Here is a 20,000-nt window from a genome sequence, read left to right as displayed (position 1 = left end):
AGCGCTATAATATCCCTTCAAATCAGGTAATCCTGAACCACTTTGTTCTATTGGAAGTATTGGCTTACCCACTTAAGTACTGGCCACAACTTCTTTGGTTGAAAACAAAATATGCCTGAACCCTATAAATAAAACTGAAGGGACTAAAAACATTTTCACTACTTGTATCTTGTTATCCATATCCATGAACAAGATCTTCCAGTTTCTTCCAGTTTCTCCATTTTTGTATTACCTTTTTGTTTAGTTTCTTCCTGTATATCCTTAGCTGCCATAACAAACGCATATCCCATAAATATGGATATTCCTGAGCAGTTAATTTATGTAATTTACAGCTATAGCCTGTGTTTTATCTTCATTAGTTTTAAATTCCAAAAGGCTTGAAAATGTTTCATAATATTACACAACACTGAGATGTCCTTCTGTGGATTTGAGGTACAAAATAATATCTGCAAATAAAGCCAACTTTTCTTGATTACCATACAAATTATATTCTTGTATTTCTGAGTCCATTAATTTCTTGGCAAATGGCTCTAAATGTTAAGCAAATAAATGAGAGCGCATATCCCTGCCTGTTTCCATTATTACAATCCCTTCCTATCAGAGATGAACCCTCTCACTTAAATTCTTGCCTCTGATGCTTTATATATCCTCAATCTTACTGTATCAAGAAATGCAAATCCTTCCATTAAACTACACAAAAATCCCACTTTACTCTTTTTCTGCATCAAGACCCACAAACAGTGATATAACAGTCTTAATCAAGATCATTATTTTGATTTTAGAGTGTTACAAATAATTAAACCCTCAGTGAGAGGTGGAGATAGAATGAATATATTAGCTATGGCAGAGCTAGATTGGATATTTAAATTACGAGCACATATAGAACCTGGACTCCATATTAACATCAGTATAAAACCAGTATTGGAAGCACGTAGATAAGATTGTATATTTTAGATAAAGTTTATAATGAGAGATATTGTTCATACACCACATATATAGTAGTTATTATCTCTATTGATATAATGCCAGACTTTTTATTTTATATTTTTTACTGACAAAATTTTGTATCCATTATATATTTATACTTATATGTGTCAGGCTATATACATATTGAATAGAACAACAGATTATATAGTTGACACTTAATTATTGCATCAACACATTTATATTTATAGGGAGTTAGGTAGTATTTGAGATGAATTGATGAAATATAGTGTTTAGATATTTGTTATTATGCACTCATTTATAAGCATATAGGATAAGTTGGATGTATGCATTATTTTTATTTATACAGTACCTATATAGCTGGCTATATACATCAATTATATTACATTGTATGTGCTTCATATTTGATTTTTAACATTTCATATTTATATATACATTTATACACGTTTGCATCTTCAGCTATGTTATTTCTACTATACACTTGATATGTAGTTAAGCCATATTGGAGATAAATACTGCACGAAGATTTTTAGATTATTTTTAAAAATGCAAGGATATTGTCAATAATTTTTATATACAATAACTTTTTATATGAATATTTCTATATATCATATATTTACACAGGGTGAAAATATACATTTAATATCTATAGAGATATATATTTGCATTTTTATATTATTATTTTATTTTATTTATTTATTGATATAGCTGCTTTAACCTATGTCATTAGATCAAGGAACAGAAGAAAAATGATGAAATGTCTGTTTAAAAAGTTCAACAAATGCTTCATTGTTTGATTACTTGATTAATCAAGTGATTAATATAATAGTTTGATTGCCTAATTATGCTGCTCAGTTGAGTATATAAGCAGGGTGATTTTACTCATTAAATTGTAACCTGATGAAGCATACTCGACGTATGTGAAAGCGCTCGTTTTTTGGTCTTGCATTGTGGAATAAAAGTTCTATTCTCTTATATCGTGGTGGATTCCTTGGTTTTTATCTAGTAAACAGTGACATTTTCTTAGATTCTACTTCCTTCTTAATCATCTTTATATCAATGTTGCCAAATATTTGCCTCCTCTCGACAAAACCACATTGCTCAGTATCTATTAATTTTGTCAACACCTTTGCCATTCTTTCAGCTAGTTTAGACATAAACACTTCTCTGTTTCAAGCTATGATTATAACAGGTCTATATGAACCTGAGTCTGATGGGTATTTATAATTTTTAAGTAACATAGCCACCATAGGTTTCTTCCAATGTGTTGTTAATTCACCTCCTTTTAAAATATTGCTAAATAAAATCTTCTACATCTTTTGTCACTTTCTTCCTTCCTAATTTTCAAACTTCCATAGGAACATCATCTGTTCTTGGAGGTTTTCCTGAACTTTGATTATACATCATCACTTTTATCTCGCTTTCTATCTTTACTTGTAGATGTTCATCGTGCATACAGCTGCAGTCATAACAGATGGGTTATCCTGCCGTCAGGTTGGGTCCTCGGTCGGCCGAATTCCAAAGTCTAGGTCCGGCGTCGGTTGTAGTCGCTTCTTCCCTGACGTCAGTGTGGCAGGGGTATAAAAGAGGCAGCCGACGCCATTTTCTTCAGTCTTTCTTGCTGCGCGGTGCCCGAAGCAGAAGCACTTCGCAAGTGCCGGTCGGCCAGCTCTTGAGATTTATGAAAGTATTTCAGCCGAAGTCTTCTTGAAAGCCAAGTACCCCGTTGGGGAAACTTTTCTTGCCTCAGACCGATGTCAGACAAAGTTAATAATTGCATTTCATGTGGGAAGCAAATACCGCATAAGGATTTCCACTCTTTCTGTATACTTTGCTTAGGCCCAGACCACGACGTCTCGGCCTGCCATTTTTGTGCTAGATTCAACAAGCGCACTATTAAGCGTCGGGCGGAGTTCGCCCTTCACTTTTTTGGCAAAAAATTTTATTATATTATGTCTTCGGATACTCAGACTCCAGTTTTGAGCAAAAAACGCAAAGATAAGGACCGACATACGAGGTCCGCACCTCCTACTGAAACCACGCTGAGGCAGACTACCGGTTCTCCGGTACTCAGCAAGGCGCCTACGCAGCCCGAGTACCGATGACAATGCATTACCGGTGTCTTCAGTACCAGAGGTCGCAGGCTCCTCGGCCCCCATTCCTACTACAGATACCGACGCCACTCCTGGTGGGGAAACTCAGAATTTAGACAGGCCTGCCATTTCTCAAGGGGTCTTCAGGCCTTCCTCCTTCTCTATTAAAGCCTTCACTAAATCTAAAGTAGCCATGAAAACCAAAAAACAGGTTCCTCAGACCCCCTCTCAAGGCACCATGCCTAAAAAACAGATGCTTACAATGGCTGAGGATTTGATTACTCTTATCTAGGGTTCTCAACCCCCCCTCTGACAAAAGGCCCAGATTACAGGAAGACTTCCCTTCCTCAGATCAAGCTTCTATTACCTCAGAACTATCTGAGGACCAGGATTATGCCTATTCTCCATTCGAAGACTCTGATGCAGAGGAGTCTATTCCTCGGTCTCCCCTGAGGACTTCTCTTTTGGGGAAACCCTGCATACATTGAGGGAACACTTTCACTGGGAAGGCCAAGATTACTCAGATTACAAGAAAAGGCTCAGGGAATTTCTTCTGCTCCCCCAGCATAGGCCTCTGGCTATCCCTCCTGTTTGATATATTGGATGATGTGTACACAGAAGCCAGCCTTAATCCAGATTCTTTGCCTCCAGCTCCTGTTAAACCAGACAGGTATTACCGGGTTCCTGATTCTCACCAGTTCTTATATAAAAGCCATACTGCTGACCCAGAAACAATTTCACAGGGTCCTAAGGGAATTAAGGCCTCTACTGCTAAAAACCCATTACCTTCAGAGAGAGATTCCAGAGCTTTAGAAAGGTGGGGGGAAAGAGGTGTACACCTCGGCCACTTTAACCATGAGGGCATTAAACTGTCAGTTCCATATGTTAAAGTATCAACAGTTTTTGATATCTCAGCTGAAAAGTAAGATGACACAACCAGAACAACCAGATTTAAAAGAGTTGCAGGATTTGTTGCATGGTGCAGAGCAAGTGGGTAAACATACCTTGCAGTGTGGTTTTGATGCTTTAGAGGCCTCATGTAGAGCTGCTGTTACGGGGTCTGTTATACGTAGGCATGCTTGGCTGAAAGAGCAAACCTTACCAGATCATGTCAAAGCTAAATTATTAGATGCACCTCTTCAAAAAGATGTATTGTTTGGTGTTAAAGCTGAGGAGGTGCTAAAGAAAATGGAGGAAAAGGCGAAATCAATGCAAACAGTGAAAGATTTCTTGCAGGTACAACCTCCACGTTTCAGCAGAAACTGGCCTTCAAAAAATTGGTCCTTTCCAGCCACGGACAGACCTCAAAGGGGCAGATACAGGCATCCAAGGGGTAGAGGGCAACCTCAAGGATCTTTCAGAGCCAGACAGTGGCAAGCACCAACCCCAAGAGGTGGAGAAGATAGATCAGTCTTTTAGAAAACAGACACAATAACTTCCCCCTACACCTGCCAAGCAAAGCTTTAATGGCAGCACCGTTTGGTGGAAAACTGACATTATTCTCAAAAAATTGGCATATTGTTACAAAAGACAAATGGATTCTGGACATTATAGACAGAGGCTACAGGTTCCACTTTCACACCCTTCCAAAAATGAGAGGCATGCCAAACCTGCCACAAAATCAAAGGGCAGAGGCACAAAAACAAATTTCAGCTCTCATGGACATGAAAGCAATTCAAGAGGTACCTGCAAAAGAACAAGGTCAAGGGTTTTATTCCAGATTATTCCTGGTACCAAGGAAAGACAAAGATTGGAGACCTATCTTAGACCTATCCATCCTAAACACATATCTACAGGTGCCAAAATTCAAGATGCTCACATTACAGCAGCTTCTTGGCTGGTAACATTGGACCTCAAGGAGGCATACCTGCATGTCCCTATCAGACAAGATTGCAGAAGATGCCTCAGATTTCTTGCAGGTTCAACCCATTACCAATTCTCTTCATTGCCCTTTGGCATATCTACTGCACCCAGAGTGTTTACAAAATGCCTGGCATCAGTAATCGCCTTCTGCAGACTACAAGGGATACAAATCTACCCATATCTGGACGACTGCCTGATCCAAGCAGACAGCAAGGGCATACTACTGCAGCACCTGGCGTTTGTAATAAAACTGTTGAACTACCTGGGATACACAGTCAACAAAAAGAAATCAAAACTAATACCCTCTCAACAAATAATTTTCTTGGGTGCCAGCTTGGATACAACCACCCAGATGGCCTACCTCACGCCAGGCAAGCAAGGGCAACTGTCTCAATACTTCAGAAAAATGGCAACTTACACCAGGCTAACTGCAAGGAAAGTCCTGCAGGCTATGGGATTCATGGCATCTTGCATCCTACTAATCCCTTGTGCAAGGCTGCATATGAGGAAACTTCAATGGTACCTAAAAAACTTATGGTCTCAACACAGCCACAGCTTGGAAGCAATTATACCACTCATTCCATGCCTTCAAAAGGAATTTATGTGGTGGGCTCAAGCTTGCCAAAGAAACACAGGTCTTCCTTTCTGTGTACCTCAAGCAACTCGAATCATCACAACAGATGCCTCAGATTATGCCCGGGGAGCACACATGACAGATCAGTGCATTCAGGGAAAATGGACCCGAAAAGAAAAGCACCTTCACATCAACCAAAAGGAAATGCTAGCCGTGCAAAAGGCTATTATGACCTTCAAAGACCTACTGCATCCAGGCCAGCTATTGATAAGGACAGACAACACCACAGTGATGTGGTACATAAACAGGGGAACTCATTCATACCCCCTGTGCAGGCAAGCCATGACCCTATGGAACACAGCACTGGAATTGCAAATTCAACTACTGGCACAATTCCTGCCAGGGAAGGAAAACACACTGGCAGACAACCTAAGCAGAAATATGACAGATCCACACGAATGGAAGTTGCATCCTCAAGTTTTCACAAAGATAACTCGGGCATGGGGACAGCCAGACATAGATCTCTTTGCTACCCACAGAAATTGCCAGTTGAAAAAATTTTGTTCAAGGACCTATCATCCACAGGACTGGAAAGTGGACGCACTTTCCTTCAATTGGGCAACATTGACAGTCTATGCCTTCCCGCCTCTTCCTCTGCTGCCCAAAGTTCTATTAAAAGCCAGAGCAGAGAGGCCAAAAATGATTCCCATTGCTCCAGACTGGCCAAGACAACACTGGTATCTGCTCCTGAAGAGCCTGACACATTCCCCACCATGGACCCTACCTCTAGTCCCTCTTCTGTTGTCCCAGCACAACTACAAAACTCTTCACAGCCATCTCAAAACCCTAAACCTAGCTGCATGGAGAATTCCTTGATTTCCCAACAGTTTCTCCTCTCCAAGGAGGTGCAGAACGTCATCTTGGAGGCCAGAAGACCTTCTACTAGAAAGGCCTACTCCGCCAAATGGAAACTATTTTGTGCCTGGAATCAAGAAAGGGACAGAATCCTTGGGTAATAAATATACCTCAAATTTTACAGTACCTAGGTAAGATGTTAAACAATGGACTTTCCTTCTCCATCAAGATCCACGCTTCAGCCATTTCTGCACAATACAACACAGATCCTCCTTTATTCTCTCATCCTCTCTTAAGGCAGTTCCTCAGAGGGGCAAAGAATATAAAACCCCCAAGGAAACCACCAGTCCCTGCTTGGGACCTCAACTTCGTATTGGAAAAGCTGACCCTTCCTCCCTTCGAGCCAGCTTCTTCAACAGAGTTACAGTACTTGTCATGGAAAACAGCCTTTCTTCTGGCTATCACCTCAGCACGCAGGGTTTCGGAGCTACAGGCCCTCATGGCTGTGCAGCCATTCATCATTTTCCATCAGGACAGAGTTTCCTTACGAACCAACCCTACCTTTATGCCAAAGGTAGTATCCAGTGTAGCTTTGAATCAGACTATCCACTTACCTACCTTTTATCCTAATCCACAAAACAAAGGAGAAAAACTACTACATTCCTTGGACATTCACAGGCAACTTCGTTACTATTTGGACAGAACAAAGCCATTCAGGAAATCTGAGCAACTCTGTGTCGTATGCTGCAGGTGCTCAAGGAAAGGCTATTTCCAAACAGACAGTTTCAAAATGGATAGCCCACTGCATACGCTTTTGTTACTCATTTCATGGAAAAACTGTGCCTGCATGCATCAGATCCCACTCCACCAGAGCCACAGCTACATTTGCAGCCTTCCTCAGGGGGTCCCTACCAAGGACATTTTGGAAGCAGCCACCTGGAGTTCAGTGCACACTTTCTCCAAGCACTATCACCTCCCACTATACTCAAAATCTAGAGCGGGCTTTGCCACAGCAGTCCTGCAGGGCATCCTAGCTCCTCCTAGTTCCACTTAGTGCCTACCACCCTTACTTAGCTTTGGGATTCTACCCATCTGTTATGACTGCAGCTGTACGCACTAAGAACATAGTACAGTTTTGTACCTACCATAAATGTAGATGTTCGAGTGCTCATACAGCTGCAGTCCAGGTTTCCCTCCCTCCATCCCCTCTTAGGACAGGCTTATGACAATCACTTTTCATATAACCTTTTGGGGTATTCTTTTATGATGCATTTGCTTGCAACTACTGTTTTTGATTTATCAACATTGCATTTTTGCATAACATTGCTTGCCTTCCTTCTGGGGGCACCTGACATCTGGGGCAAGAAAAACTGAAGAAACTGGCGTCGGCTGCCTCTTTTGTACCCCTGCCGCACTGACGTCAGGGAAGAAGCGACGACAACCGACGCCGGACCTAGACTTTGGAATTCGGCCGACCGAGGACCCACCTGATGGCAGGATAACCCATCTGTTATGACTGCAGCTGTATGAGCACTCTAACATCTACATTTATGGTAGGTACAAAACTGTACTTTGTTGAACTTCATCAACCTCTAGCCTTAGCATAATTAAGTCTTCCACAAATATTTCCATTTGTGCTGCGTTGATTTCTACATTTCTCTGTTTTATACAAATTTTCATAAAATTTCCCAACTGTCTGTAATACCTCTACAGTATCTTTGGATATTTTTCTTGTTATAGGCTCCCTATGTTTGCCGAAAACCCTTGCTACATTTTCTGTCAAAGAAATTTAACCCTCCAGATAGGAACAATTGCCCATAATTGACAGCTGCACCCATAGGCATTGCCTAAACTAAAAGTAAGGTTACCCATGCTGAAGTGCATGCTACAGCCAGTGTTCCCACTTACACTGATTATGGTCTGTTTTATTATCTATATTCCAGTCCTAGATGCAAAAAAAGCTGTTATGCTTTCAGAAAACATGTTTTAGCCCCAAGAAAAAAGTGCATTAGCTGTTTTTAAACAAAACTAAACTGTACACTGTTCTATTAACTGCATAAAAGCATTCAGGCTGCTAGAGAAGCTGCTACCTCCTGTTCTCTTCCCATAATTTCAAACTATTTTTGCTTGCCATTGTGCTTTTAAACTTTTCATTTCCATCTGCAATGAATGCTCAGAACTTTCAAGATTAATTGCTTGTACCTTTGGACAATGGTAAATGTAAAAATAGTTGTCAAAGAATCTTTTTGTTTCACCCAGAACAGAATGCTGCCTTAGCAGCAGACATTTGTTTTCCTCTGATCATTTGCTAATGGAGAAAAAAGCTAATATCTTTGTAGATATAAGAAGCTTGGCATTTTCCTGACTTTTTTGTCATTTTGTCTTATTTTTTCAAGCCTATTTTCTTACAAAAGGCATATTTTTTTTACAGTGAAGCATGGAATTACAACTAAGACATAATGGCCGCAGGATCAATATTCGATACAAGGGCAGATGTTCATCATGTTACCCTGCTGCAGTCATCACACTTGGGTTATCCTGCCGTCAGGCGGTCCCACAGTCTGCCAGAATTCCAAAGTTTTGGTCCGGCGTCAATTGCTGTCACTTCCTCCCTGACGTCAGAGTGCCAGGGGTATATCGGAGACATCCAACGCCATTTTCTCCAGTCTTTCTTGCCGCACGGTGCCCGAAGCAGAAGCAGTTCGCAAGTGCCTTTTTTTCGAATAGAGTTTCAGTCCGAAAGTCTTCAAAGCGAAGTACCCCGTTGGGGAACCTTTTCTTGCCTCAGTCCGATTTCAGAAAAAGTTAACAATTGCATTTCTTGTGGGAAGTAAATACCTCATAAGGACTTTGATTCTTGTTGTATATCTTGCCTAGGCCCAGACCACGACATCACTGGTTGTCAGTTCTGTGCGAGGTTCAATAAGCAAACTATAAAGCATCGCTTTGATTTCACACGACACTATTTAGGTAGAAAATTTAATTACACTATGCTGTCAGAGCAACCGACTACCGGCGTGCATAAAAAAACGCAAGGATAGGGACAGGCAGCCTAGGTCCAAGCCAGATTCCGAGGCCACGGCTGGCCCAGTCGCCGGTTCTCCAGTTGCCAGTGAGGCACCTACTCAGCCCCTGGGTACCACTGAATTGGATCCCCAGGCCACATCAGATCCCCCAGCAGAGATTTCTAGGCTGACGCAGCCTTTTTCCTTAAGCCCTACTGACGACATCGCAGTAGGGGAAGCCGGTGCTGCAGAAACACCTTCGGTTTCTGAAGGTGTTTTCAGACCAACTACCCTCACCGTAAAATCTTATGCTAAGCTTAAGACTCCTCTAAAACCAAAAAAGCCTACACTTCTGTCTCCAGGTCAAGGCCCTATGCCTAAGAAACAGATGCTTAAAATGGCTGAAGATTTGATTTCTTTGATCAGGGGTTCCCAACCCCCCCCCCTGACAAAAGGCCTAGTCAAGAGGAGGATTATGCCTTCTCTGATCAGGTGTCTGTTTCCTCAAGCTCCTCTGAGGAACAGGATTACTCCTTTCCCCCTTATGAAGATTCTGATGCTGAAGACTCAATTCCCTCAGCTTCTCCCCCTGAAGACTACTCATTTGGGGAAACCTTAGACACCATGAGGGAACATTTCCACTCAAAGAAAAGGCTCCGGGAGTTTCTTTTACTTCCCCAGCACAGACCTCTTGCTATCCCCCCAATTTTGGACATAGTAGATGATGTTTTCTTAGAATCTAGTTTAAATCCAGATTCTCTGCCTCCTGCTCCAGCCAAACCAGATAGGTACTATAGAGTGTCCGACTCTCACAAATTCCTTTACAAAAGCCCTGCTGCTGATCCAGAGACAATCTCCCAGGGTCCCAAAGGGGCTAAGGCTTCCATGGCTAAAAATCCTGTACCTTCAGAAAGGGACTCCAGCGCACTAGACAGGTGGGGGAAGAAGGTTTACACCTCTCTAGCTATGAGAGCACGAAATTGTCAATTTCACATACTTAAATACCAGCAATTCCTTATGTCTCAAATAAAACAAAAGATGGCCACGCTTCCTCAACAGTCTGAACTCAAGGCAATGCAAGATCTGTTGCATGCAGCTGAACAGGTGGGCAAACATACTTTACAATGTGGTTTTGATGCCTTGGAAGCTTCCTCCAGAGCAGCTGTTACTGGGTCTGTTATACGTAGGCATGCTTGGTTAAAGGAACAATCTCTGCCTGATCATGTTAAAGCAAAGTTATTGGATGCGCCCTTACAGCAGGATGTTTTATTTGGGGTTAAACAGAGGAGGTTTTGAAGAAAATGGAGGACAAGGCAAAATCTATGCAGATGGTCAAAGATTTCTTACAGGAACAGCCCCCACGCTTCAGCAGAAATTGGCCGACACAAAATTGGTCCTTTCCAGCTTCTGACAGGCCTCAGCAGGGTAAATACAGGCGCCCAAGGGGCAGAGGACAAGCACAAATCCCGCCAATGGGGCACTACAACATGGAAGGGAGGAGAAGACAGGTCCCAAACCACTAGAAGGCAAACACAATGACTTAAACATCAAACTGCCAAGCAAAACCCTCTTGGCAGCTCCCTTGGGAGGAAAATTAACACTTTTTGCAGACAACTGGCGCATCGTCACTAAGGACAAATGGGTCCTAGACATCATCTCACATGGATACAGATTCCATTTCCACACCTTGCCAAGGATAAAAGGAATGCCAAACCTGCCCCAAAATCAATGGGCAAAGGCACAAATTTCAAATTACAGCTCTTATGGACATGAGAGCCATCCAACTGGTACCTACACAGGAGCAAGGCCAAGGATTTTACTCGAGGCTCATTCTAGTCCCCAGAAAAGACAATGCTTGGAGACCCATTCTGGACCTTTGAATTTTAAACACCTTCTTGCAAGTACCCAAATTCAGGATGTTAACACTACAGCAGCTTCTTCCCATGTTGGGCAAGAAAGCTTGGCTAGTAATGTTGGTCCTCAAGGAGGCATACCTGCATGTCCCTATCAGACAAAATTGCAGAAGATACCTCTGTTTCATTGCAGGTTCAACCCATTACCAATTCTCTGCACTGCCCTTTGGCTTATCTACTGCGCCCAGGGTCTTCACAAAATGCCTGGCACCAGTAATTGCATACTGCAGACGGGGGAATTCAAATATACCCATACCTGGACGACTGTCTCATACAAGCAGAAAGCAAGGATATTCTCTCACAACACCTGGCCTTTGTAAGACATCTTCTAAGTTGCCTAGGGTACACAGTAAACGAACAGAAATCAAAACTAGTGCCCTCACAAACTATGACATTCCTGGGTGCCAGCTTGAATACAATGGCCCAGATGGCTTATCTGACGCCAGACAAACAGCTACAATTAACTCAGTACTTCAGAACAATGGCAACAAAGACCCAACTCCCTGCAAGAAAAATTCTGCAGGCCTTGGGCTTCATGGCATCTTGCATACTACTAATACCATTTGCAAAACTGCATATGAGGAAATTACAATGGTACATAAAAAGCGTATGGACTCAACACAGCCACAGCTTGGAAACAATGATAACTCTCATTCCCTGCCTTCAACAGGAGTTTCTATGGTGGTCACAGGCTTGTCATCTCAACAAGGGTCAGCCTTTCACCCTACCCCCAGCCAGGCAAACTATGACAACAGATGCATCGGACTATGCCTGGGGGGCACACATGGCAGGACGGTGCATTCATGGCTTATGGACAGCAGATCAAAGGAATCTGCACATCAATCAAAAAGAAATGCTACCTGTACAAAATGCTCTGACAGCCTTCAAAGACCTCTTGCATCCAGGACAGCTTATCATAAGGACAGACAACACCACAGTAATGTGGTACATAAACAAGGGGGCACACACTCCTACCCTCTATGCAGGCAAGCAATGACCTTGTGGAACACAGCACTGGCTTACCAAGTTCAATTACAAGCTCAATTCCTGCCAGGAAAAAAGAACATATTGGCAGACGACCTAAGCAGAAACATCATGTATCCCCATGAATGGAAACTGGATCCACAAGTATTCGCAATGATAACTCAAAAGTGGGGGCTCCCAGACATAGACCTGTTTGCCAGCCCTCAAAACTATCAGCTAACAAAGTTTTGCCCAAGGACGTTTCGCCAACAAGCTTGGAAAGTGGACACGCTCTCATTCAGTTGGAAAATGCTCACAGTATATGCCTTTCCTCCACTACCCCTTCTCACAAAGGTGCTACTGAAAGTCAGGATGGAGAGACCCCAAATGATGCTCATTGCTCCAGACTGGCCACGCCAGCACTGGTATCCGCTTTTAAGGAATATGGCCCAGGGCCCACCATGGATTCTACCACAAATTACCCACCTGCTTACACAGCAATATAATCAGATTCTACACAGCCAGCTCAAAACCTTAAACTTGGCTGCATGGCAAATCACCCAGGCAACCAGCCAGCTCCTCTCTCACAAGCTGTTATGGAAGTTATTCGGGAGGCCAGGAGGCCCAGCACCAGGAAAGCCTACTGAGACAAATGGAAAAGGTTTTGCGCCTGGAACCAAGCTAAAGGCCAAAATATCCTTCAGCCTGACATTCCTCAGATTTTGCAATATCTAACGGAGATGTTACACAAAGGGCTTTCTTTTTCATCTATTAAAATCCACGCCTCAGCCATTTCTGCTCACTACAACACGGATCCTCCCTTATTTTCACATCCACTCTTAAGGCAGTTTCTCAGAGGGACAAAGAACATTAGGCCTCCCAGGAGAGCACCAACACCTACTTGGGACCTCAACTTTGTTCTGGAAAAACTCACGCTACCTCCTTTTGAACCAGCTTTCTCAGCTGACTTAAAGTTTATATCATGGAAGACTGCCCTGCTGCTAGCAATCACTTCAGCCAGAAGAGTCTCAGAGCTTCAGACACTAATGGCAGTAGAGCCTTTCCTCATTTTCCATCAAGACAGGGTTTCACTACGAACTAACCCCTCCTTTATGTCTAAAGTGGTATCCAGTGTGGCCCTAAATCAAACCATCCATTTACCCACCTTCTTTCCAAATCCACAGAAAAAAGGAGAAAGACTCCTGCATTCCTTGGACATTCACAGACAGCTATGTTACTACTTGGATAAAACTAAGGTTTTCAGAAAATTTTACCAGCTTCTTGTATCCTATGCTACAGCATCACAAGGAAAGGCTATCTCAAAACAAACCATTTCCAAATGGATAGGACATAGCATACGTTTTTGCTACACCCACCATGAAAAAACAGTTCCTGCTACCATAAGGCCCCACTTTACCAGGGCAACAGCTACATCGACAGCCTTCCTCAGGGAGGTACCAACCAAGGATATTCTGGAAGGTGCAACTTGGAGTTCAGTACCCACCTTCTCCAAACATTATCACTTACCACTTTACTCTAAGACCAGAGTGGGCTTCGCCACTGCAGTTTTGCAGGGCCTTCTAGCCCCCTCTAACCCTGTTTGACTCCTCCACCCATCCTTAGCTTTGGGATTCTACCCAAGTGTGATGACTGCAGCAGGGTAACACGATGAACATAGAAGTTTTGTACCTACCATAAATGTAGATGTTCGAGTGTATACCCTGCTGCAGTCCAGGTTGCCCTCCCTCCATCCCCTCTAAAACTAGCTGAACTTATCTCTATTCTATACAACCTCTGTGGTGTATTTGCTTGTGCCTAAGGGTTTTGTTTTAATTTTTTCAAGATAGCTATATATATATATATATATATGTGTGTGTGTGTATGTATGTATATATATATATATATATATATATATATATATATATATATATATTTTTTTTTTTTTGCACTTAAGAAAATGGCGTAGGATGCCTCTGATATATCCCTGGCGCTCTGACGTCAGGGAAGAAGCGACAGCAACCGATGCCGGACCAAGACTTTGTAATTCTGGCCGACTGCGGGACCGCCTGACGGCAGGATAACCCAAGTGTGATGACTGCAGCAGGGTATACACTTGAATATCTACATTTATGGTAGGTACAAAACTGTACTTTTCATCTCTCATACAGGTAACTGCGAGAAGGAAATTCTGGTTAGACTTGGAAAAGCAAGTGCAGCATTCAGTAGACTATCTGAAATCTGAAGTTCCAAAAACATTGCACTGTCCACAAAGCTAAAGCTATATCAAACACTTCTGCTGTCTTCACTCTTATATGTCACTGAGCTATGATCAATCACAGCATCGACCATGAGAAAGCTTGAGGCTGCTTGTCATAAATGATTAAGATGCATTTTGGGAATGTCGTGGAAGGACATAGTAAAAAAATGAGCGCTAGAGAAAGAATACAACAGAAACTTGAAAATATCATTATGGAAAGACCACATTGATTTGGGCATGTTAACTGCATGGACACAAGCAGGAACCCTATACATTCCCTGAACTGGTAATTAGCTGGATACAAGAGAAGACCAGGCAGACCTTGACAAGACTGTAAATGAGTTGTAACAAGAGAACTCTGTTGCCTGAATATCACTTGGGAAGAAGCTAAAGAAGCAGCAGCTGATAAGACACAGTGAAGCCAACCTGTGGCCCAATACATCATTGATGCGGGGTGAACTGAAGACTTGCTTACAAAACAAACACTTGTTTATAGATTAAGCCAAAGGCATTAATCAAGGTATTTACCCTTGTAAAAATAAGAGAAGATATCCTAACTCTACATATAATATAATCAGTGCACATTAACATGCCTGCACCCCAGTAGCCAAAGATCGCAGCATATTAATATTGCACTTTATTTTGTCCAGCTTTCTTTACATTATAATGTAAAGACTATATTTCTTATAATTAAAAATGTACTTGTTTGCCTTAATATCTTTAACACGTACAACAGTCAGTGAAATCTCCCCTGATTTAGAATATACCTCACTACACAAAATTGCTCTCCTATATATATATAACGAGCAGTTTATATCATGAAATGCTTTATACAAATACTAAGATCAAAAATTTGTACTTGCACTTAATTTTTTCCTCTTATGGTGTCTTTTTAAACATTAATGGCATGAAGTAGGGTATATGCTTTGCAGTCCACACACAAGTTTAACAAAGACAACAGAAGTCCAGTCTTTCTCAGTCACTATTTTGTACATACATATTTCAAACATGATTGCATATAGTCTGCCACATATTCACTAATTTCACTGTTGCTTTTCTTTTTGTTTTAGTCAACTCTTGTAATTTCTCTCTCTCAAGCATTATCCTCTGGAACACTAGAATCAGTTAACTGGCAAAATCTTTGAGATTTATTGCTAGAATGAAAAATTATCCCTTTTTTGCTGTCTTACTTTCTGTTGGATGAACTTTATTTCCTCCCTATCCTGTTATGCATCAAAAAAGTCTTTGATCCTCCAGGACAAAAAATTCTGAAGACAGCTTGATACAGCAGTTTAAATCTCACACCTGCCTATCTACATTCCCTTATTGCTGGGATAAATTTGCTTCTCTTCTGCCTTGTGTACAATGAATAATTTTCCATAAACACTCTGTCTCCAATTTATTTCTTTTACCTTCTGCCATACTTTGGCGCAGGATCAACTCTTTCTTGTAAGTATTGTCACGATCAACTCTTCCTGCTGGTATGATTGCATTTTCAACAATATAGGTCTTGGCCACTTTCTCAAGACTGGGTTTTGGAGCATAGACTCATTGTGTCTTTTCGATTAACAAATCCTGCTGTGGAATACCAGTTCAGTTACTTATTTGTACTTTCATAAAGTTAAGTCTGTTGCTTCTATTTTGTCAGATAAACAGAAAATTGAACAGGTTTTCTCTTCACACACTGTCTTCTAACTGTACCATTTTTTGAAACTGCTCTTTTTAGAAGTCTCATTCAGGCAGGCCGCCTCTTCATTTCAACTTCTGATTTTTGCCATTTTATCTGAGTAGTTTCTATTTTTACAGCCTTTTATTTGAGTTCAATATTTAATTTATTTTAATCATGTCTAAGTACATTTGATTTTTTCCTCTAAAATACTGGAAGCCATCTCTTACACCAAGGTTGAAGCTTGAACTACTTTTTGCTAAACAGCTACAGGATTCTTCCTAGCCAGTGTTTTCTTTTCACCTTTACTAGTTGATTTTCTTTCAGGTTCTCTAAATTTCTTCTTAGCTGACATCCAGGCAGTGTACTTACTAGCCAGTAACTGAATTTTACTTGAGCTGAAAATAACACAGGCTATTATTTCTCAGTTTCTTTTTTTCATACTGATAGAACTGAAATTAAACTGAGTGTGCAGCCATCTTGCAAGTCAGCATATCCTAAATTTTCCACCCACATTATTTTATGTATTAAAATACTTCTCTTGTCAGTTAAAATCAGATGTGAAGTAAAATGGGTTCTGTCTGGGTTCACTTGCAATCAAACCAAAATCTACTTTTTCAATGTCTAATAAGGGCTTTAACATTTGCAAATAAAGTAGTCTTATTTCCATCCTGGGCATTATCTCTCTAAGTTCAGAATGATAAAACATGGAAACAAAGAATTGTGCTTCTTCCCTGTGGTATTGCAACTTCAGATTGTAACAGTAATTTGGCTATTTTCCAGAACTTATCTTAACACCACAGCATGCAGTCTATAAACTGCTGAACAGTATGCTTCCCCCATCTGTGAACATTTTCATCTTCCCTTTAATGTATAAAAATAACTAAAATGAGTGGTTCCTTTGAACTAATACCACTGAAGAAAAACAGGTAACTTTAATTTCAGTGAAATTCACAAAGGAAAAGCATCTGTTGCACCCAAAGATTTTAATGGGTATACCACTTCACATGCGCAAATGTGCCCTGTTTAAGTTTATGGACGTTCCACATGTTACTTTATGGTAACATCACAAATGAAGAAGCTACACTTCTTTTGGGCCATGGTTTAATAAAACATTTACAAAGCTTTAATTTAAAAAAAACACAAGCAAAATGTTGCAGTGCTTACCAAATGCTGTAATGTGAATAGAAACTACAACAAATCGCTTTTTAACTAAAAGAATAATTACTTGCTTTTCCATTTTGTTTGGCTAATTATTTTATAATGTTCAACATGCTGTGAGGTTTTGGTTTGTGATGTCCTTCAAGGATGCATCTGCAGTCATAACATATGGGTTGTCCTGCCTCAGGCAGCCCTTCGGTCGGCCGGATTCCAAAGTCTGGGTCTGGCCTCGGCTGATGTCGCACTTCACCCGACATCATAGCTCCTGGGGTATAAAGGCATCAGCCGCCATTTTCCCAGTCTTTCTTGCCAGTGGTGCCGAGCAGAAGCTGTTCACAAGTGCCGGTCGGTCAGATCCAGAGATTTCAGCTACCGAACTTCTAAAAAGCTAAGTACCCGTTGGGACTCTTTCTTGCCTCAGCCGATGTCAGACAAAGTAAATAATTGTTTAACTTGTGGGAAACAAATACCTCATAAGGATTTCCACTCTTACTGCCTTCCTTGCTTAGGCCCAGACCACGACGTATCAGCTTGTTTAGCCTGTGCTTCCTTCAACCGACGGACACTTAGACGTCGGTTGGAGTTTGCTGAAGAGTTTTTTGGCCCTGCTTTTGCATATAAAATGCCGTCGGAGACTCGGACTACACATTTAGCCAAAAAGCGCAAGGAAAAGGACCGACACTCGCGGCCCACGGTTTCGGCTGAAACCACGGTTAGGCCTACCACGAGTGTCTCTGTTTCGGCTGAAACCGAGTCCTCTGTTCTTCCTTCAGCCAAAAGCATGCCTCCGACAACCGAGGCCTCAGAGGCCCCGGCTGAGTCTGCTACAGAAATTCCCACCGAAGAAGCAGGCACACAAGATTTGTCCGACACCATTCCGTTGGACATCTCTACTCCTGCACGTGGGGCAGCTAGACCCCCTGCTTCTATGTCTATTAAGGCCTTCTCCAGGGCTAAGGCAGCTAAACTTTCCAAGGCCTTACCTACAAAAGCTCCCTCTCACAGACCTTCCTCAAGTTCTCAGATTCTCAGCCTTGCTGAGGACCTTATTTCTCTGATCAGGGGATCCCAACCTCACCCAGACAGGGCCTCACAACCCCCTCCTGAAAAAAGGCCCAGGACTGAACCCCCTGAACCTCTCTCCTCTGACTATTCCTCGGATGGATCAGATTTATCAGACCATCAGGAAGGACCATACTCACCTTATGAGGATTCGGGTGCAGAAGACTCAATTCCTTCTGCCTCCCCCCCCAGAAGAATTTTCATTTGGGGAAACTCTACACTCAATGAGGGAACACTTCCAATGGCAGGGTCAGGATTTTTCTGATTCTAGGAAAAGGCTAAGGACTTTCTTACACTAACACAGCATAGGCCTTTAGCCATACCACCTGTACTATCAGTTGTTGATGATGCATACAATGATGCCAGTTCTGCCCCTGATTCTCTTCCCCCAGCCCCTGCCAAACCTGACGGATATTACAGGGTCCCGGATTCTCACTTCCACTTGTATAAGGCCCATGCTGCAGACCCAGAAACCATTTCTCAGGGCCCTAAGGGTGTTGTAGCTGCCTCTGCCAAAAACCCCCTACCCTCTGAAAGAGAATCAAGAGCATTAGAGAGATGGGGTAAAAAGGTTTATACATCTGCTACTCTTTCTGCCAGGGCTTTAAACTGTCAATTTCACATGATACAGTACCAGGAATTTTTGTTAGATCAGCTGAATAAAAAGCTTTCCTCTCCTGAACCTTTAGACCGTAAGTCCCTTCAGGATTTGGTACACAACTCTCAGCAGGTCAGTAATAATTTCTTAAAATGTGGCTATGATGCACTGGAGGCTTCATTTAGATCAGCTATGACTGGAGCAGTGATTCGAAGGCATGCCTGGCTAAAAGAGCAATCCTTGCCAGACCATGTTAAGTCTAAACTCCTAGATGCCCCTATGGAGAAACAAAGCTTATTTGGCTCCCCTGCACAGGAGGTTCTAAAGAAAGTGGAAGAAAAAGCAAAATCTGTGCAAACAGTCAAGGATTTTCTGCAGGTCCAACCTCCGAGGTTTAGCAGAAATTGGCCTTCAAAGAATTGGTCCTTTCCAGACACCTCCAGAGCTCAGAGAGGCAGAAATAGACGCCCAAGAGGCAGAGGTCAATCAAGGGGGTGCCTACAGGGGTCGTCAGTGGCAACCTGCCAACCAGAGGAGTACCGCCACAGCTGCGACTACAACCACTTCCACAGGACAGAATAATTACTTGCTTTTCCATTTTGTTTGGCTAATTATTTTATAATGTTCAACATGCTGTGAGGTTTTGGTTTGTGTTTTTCATTCATGTATTTTTTTAGACTTCTCTATCAAAAATGAAGTATAAACTGAACTTTCGTTCGTGTGTTCCTGCCTATATTTCTGCCAACCATTTAAACTCCCCCAAATGGACTGAAATCTTTTGTCACCCCACCCCTTCCCGTAAAAAGGAGATCAATGATAGGAGCAGTTCATAGAGGTCATCATTAAGAGCAGCTATGAGGGTTTCTATGTCCTTGCAGGAATTCCAGTTATGAGGACAGTTTGAATAGTCTATCCCCACCCCATCAGCTGGAGGGGCAAGCTAACGTGCATCAAAGAGGGAGCTCACAATGCCAGTCCACTGTGAGTGCATGCTGTCCTTGAAATTACAAATTAGAAGGTGACTACCAAGGCATTTTTCGCATCG

At 42.0% G+C, this 20,000-nt stretch overlaps 1 protein-coding gene across 1 annotated transcript in view; it reads left to right on the top strand.

The window, feature by feature from the left end:
• PLS3 (plastin 3) overlaps positions 1–20,000 on the top strand; it is a 980,136-nt gene that overhangs the window by 475,278 nt on the left and 484,858 nt on the right. Inside the window, exon 5 of the mRNA XM_044057459.1 lies at positions 19,287–19,297. Coding sequence (XP_043913394.1) covers positions 19,287–19,297 — 11 coding nt within the window. The remainder of the gene's footprint in view (positions 1–19,286; positions 19,298–20,000) is intronic.

The sequence above is a fragment of the Protopterus annectens genome, chromosome 15.part0 (genome assembly GCF_019279795.1).
Source record: "Protopterus annectens isolate FY-2018-M chromosome 15.part0, PAN1.0, whole genome shotgun sequence".
Classification (NCBI taxonomy): Eukaryota; Metazoa; Chordata; order Ceratodontiformes; family Protopteridae; genus Protopterus; species Protopterus annectens.
This window is presented reverse-complemented; position numbering and strand designations above follow the sequence as displayed.